The sequence below is a fragment of the Poecilia latipinna genome, unplaced genomic scaffold (assembly GCF_001443285.1).
Source record: "Poecilia latipinna isolate Pla-1442-1.1 unplaced genomic scaffold, P_latipinna-1.0 Scaffold383, whole genome shotgun sequence".
Taxonomy (NCBI): Eukaryota; Metazoa; Chordata; class Actinopteri; order Cyprinodontiformes; family Poeciliidae; genus Poecilia; species Poecilia latipinna.
Window position 1 is genome coordinate 209230 of NW_015112999.1, and position 1506 is coordinate 210735.

A 1506-nucleotide genomic window follows, 5' to 3' on the forward strand; every position below is an offset into this window, starting at 1 on the left:
TGGGGATGCGGTTAATTAAAAAAAAAACATGTACAGTGAAATGAAATATGTTATGTTTGTCATTGTGATGCGACAAAATATGAAAAAGGTGAAGAATGTCGATATCTTTGCATGACACTCTAGTGTTTCTACAAGAAAAAACAAATGATCCCAGATAGACACGTAAAAGTAATACAGTATAGAGCCTTTACCCAAAAACAGAGCATGTAGGATTAAAGGAAGGTGCAACGTCCAGTCCTCTCTCACACCGTGGTCCACCACCAGCTCTGTCATGAAGATCACTGCAATATTACACCTAAAGTAATCGCAAAATATAAGGAAACGTGTTACATAACCTATTTCACATCTGTGACCAATTGTACAGTTCTACAGCTTCAAAAGAAACCTCAGCAAACTGTCTAAACATTAAATAGATTTTAATCTTGTAACCTGTGCAGTGGTCCTCTGGGAGTGATGGTTTCTGGTAAAAAGTCCACCAGGGGAGCCCAGCATCCTCCGTTAAGTGGCATGGGGAGCGGGTGGGGTTTGTTTGTTTCAATAACAAACGTCAGCCAATCCACATAGGGCGGCAGAGGTTCATCTAAGTGGTCATAGGACATTAATTTAGCATTCATTCATGTTTAATATAATTCAACAAACATTTGTGTGGGTAACAATACATCTTAATCATATCAATGTCACAACGTCTTGTAAGGATCCACTGTATTTCTCTTGTCATTTCTTTTTGTTATTTATATTAGACCAAGTTTAATCACACTAGATTGTTTTGGGTCAGAAACCAGAGAACCTGGGCTTGGCTAGTTGAATTTCATTGCAGGGAGTCACAGAAGCCCCAGGCCTTCTACACATTGCTCATCCATCCTCAGTGGCTCCATGCTGTCTTTGTTCTTGCTCTTTGTGCCAGATTGTGTGTTTCTCACCAAACAAAAAAAAAATAAAAATAACAAAGACATAATTCATTCAAGTTTTTAACACAGTGTAACACATACTTTTCTCTTCATCATAAGATCCTCCTGAACTGTTGCTGTAACGTGACTCCAGTCGGCTGTGTGCTCTCATTATATGACCAAGCCTGAGACCAGAAAAAAAAACAACATATATTTCTATGAAGATATCAACAAAAGTCCTCCAATGTCGTAGTTATCTCTGATTACACGATTTAAGTCGTCAGTGGACACTTTACCTCTCCTCGTTCTCCTTCATGGTCTTGATGTCATCTGTGTCGGGAAAGTTATCTTGGCAAGCTACGACAGTGTTGCTGCTTGATGTGGTTCCTGAAGAAAGAACCATAAGTGGACATGTTTTATAACATGCTAAAGGAATTACAGCTACCACGCATTTAACACTGGGAATCTGTCCAAAGCAAGCAGTTTTCAATGACTGGCCACAAAGTAGCTCCACTAAAGCAATTAAACTTGTCCTGGAATTTTCCCATCAGAAAGTTCAACCGATTTCAGTTAGTGTAAATTCAATGAAATGATATTGATAGAATACATATATATATAT

The 1506-nt window shown here is 38.4% G+C and overlaps 1 protein-coding gene across 12 annotated transcripts in view; it reads right to left on the minus strand.

The window, feature by feature from the left end:
* frya (furry homolog a (Drosophila)) overlaps nt 1–1506 on the minus strand; it is a 72141-nt gene that overhangs the window by 16731 nt on the left and 53904 nt on the right. For all 12 annotated transcript variants that reach the window (XM_015036869.1, XM_015036866.1, XM_015036876.1 and 9 more), the window contains exons 35-38: nt 1184–1274; nt 990–1072; nt 430–580; nt 192–295 (exon numbers count right to left, since the gene is read on the minus strand). In XM_015036869.1, the coding sequence (XP_014892355.1) occupies nt 192–295; nt 430–580; nt 990–1072; nt 1184–1274 (429 nt within the window). The remainder of the gene's footprint in view (nt 1–191; nt 296–429; nt 581–989; nt 1073–1183; nt 1275–1506) is intronic.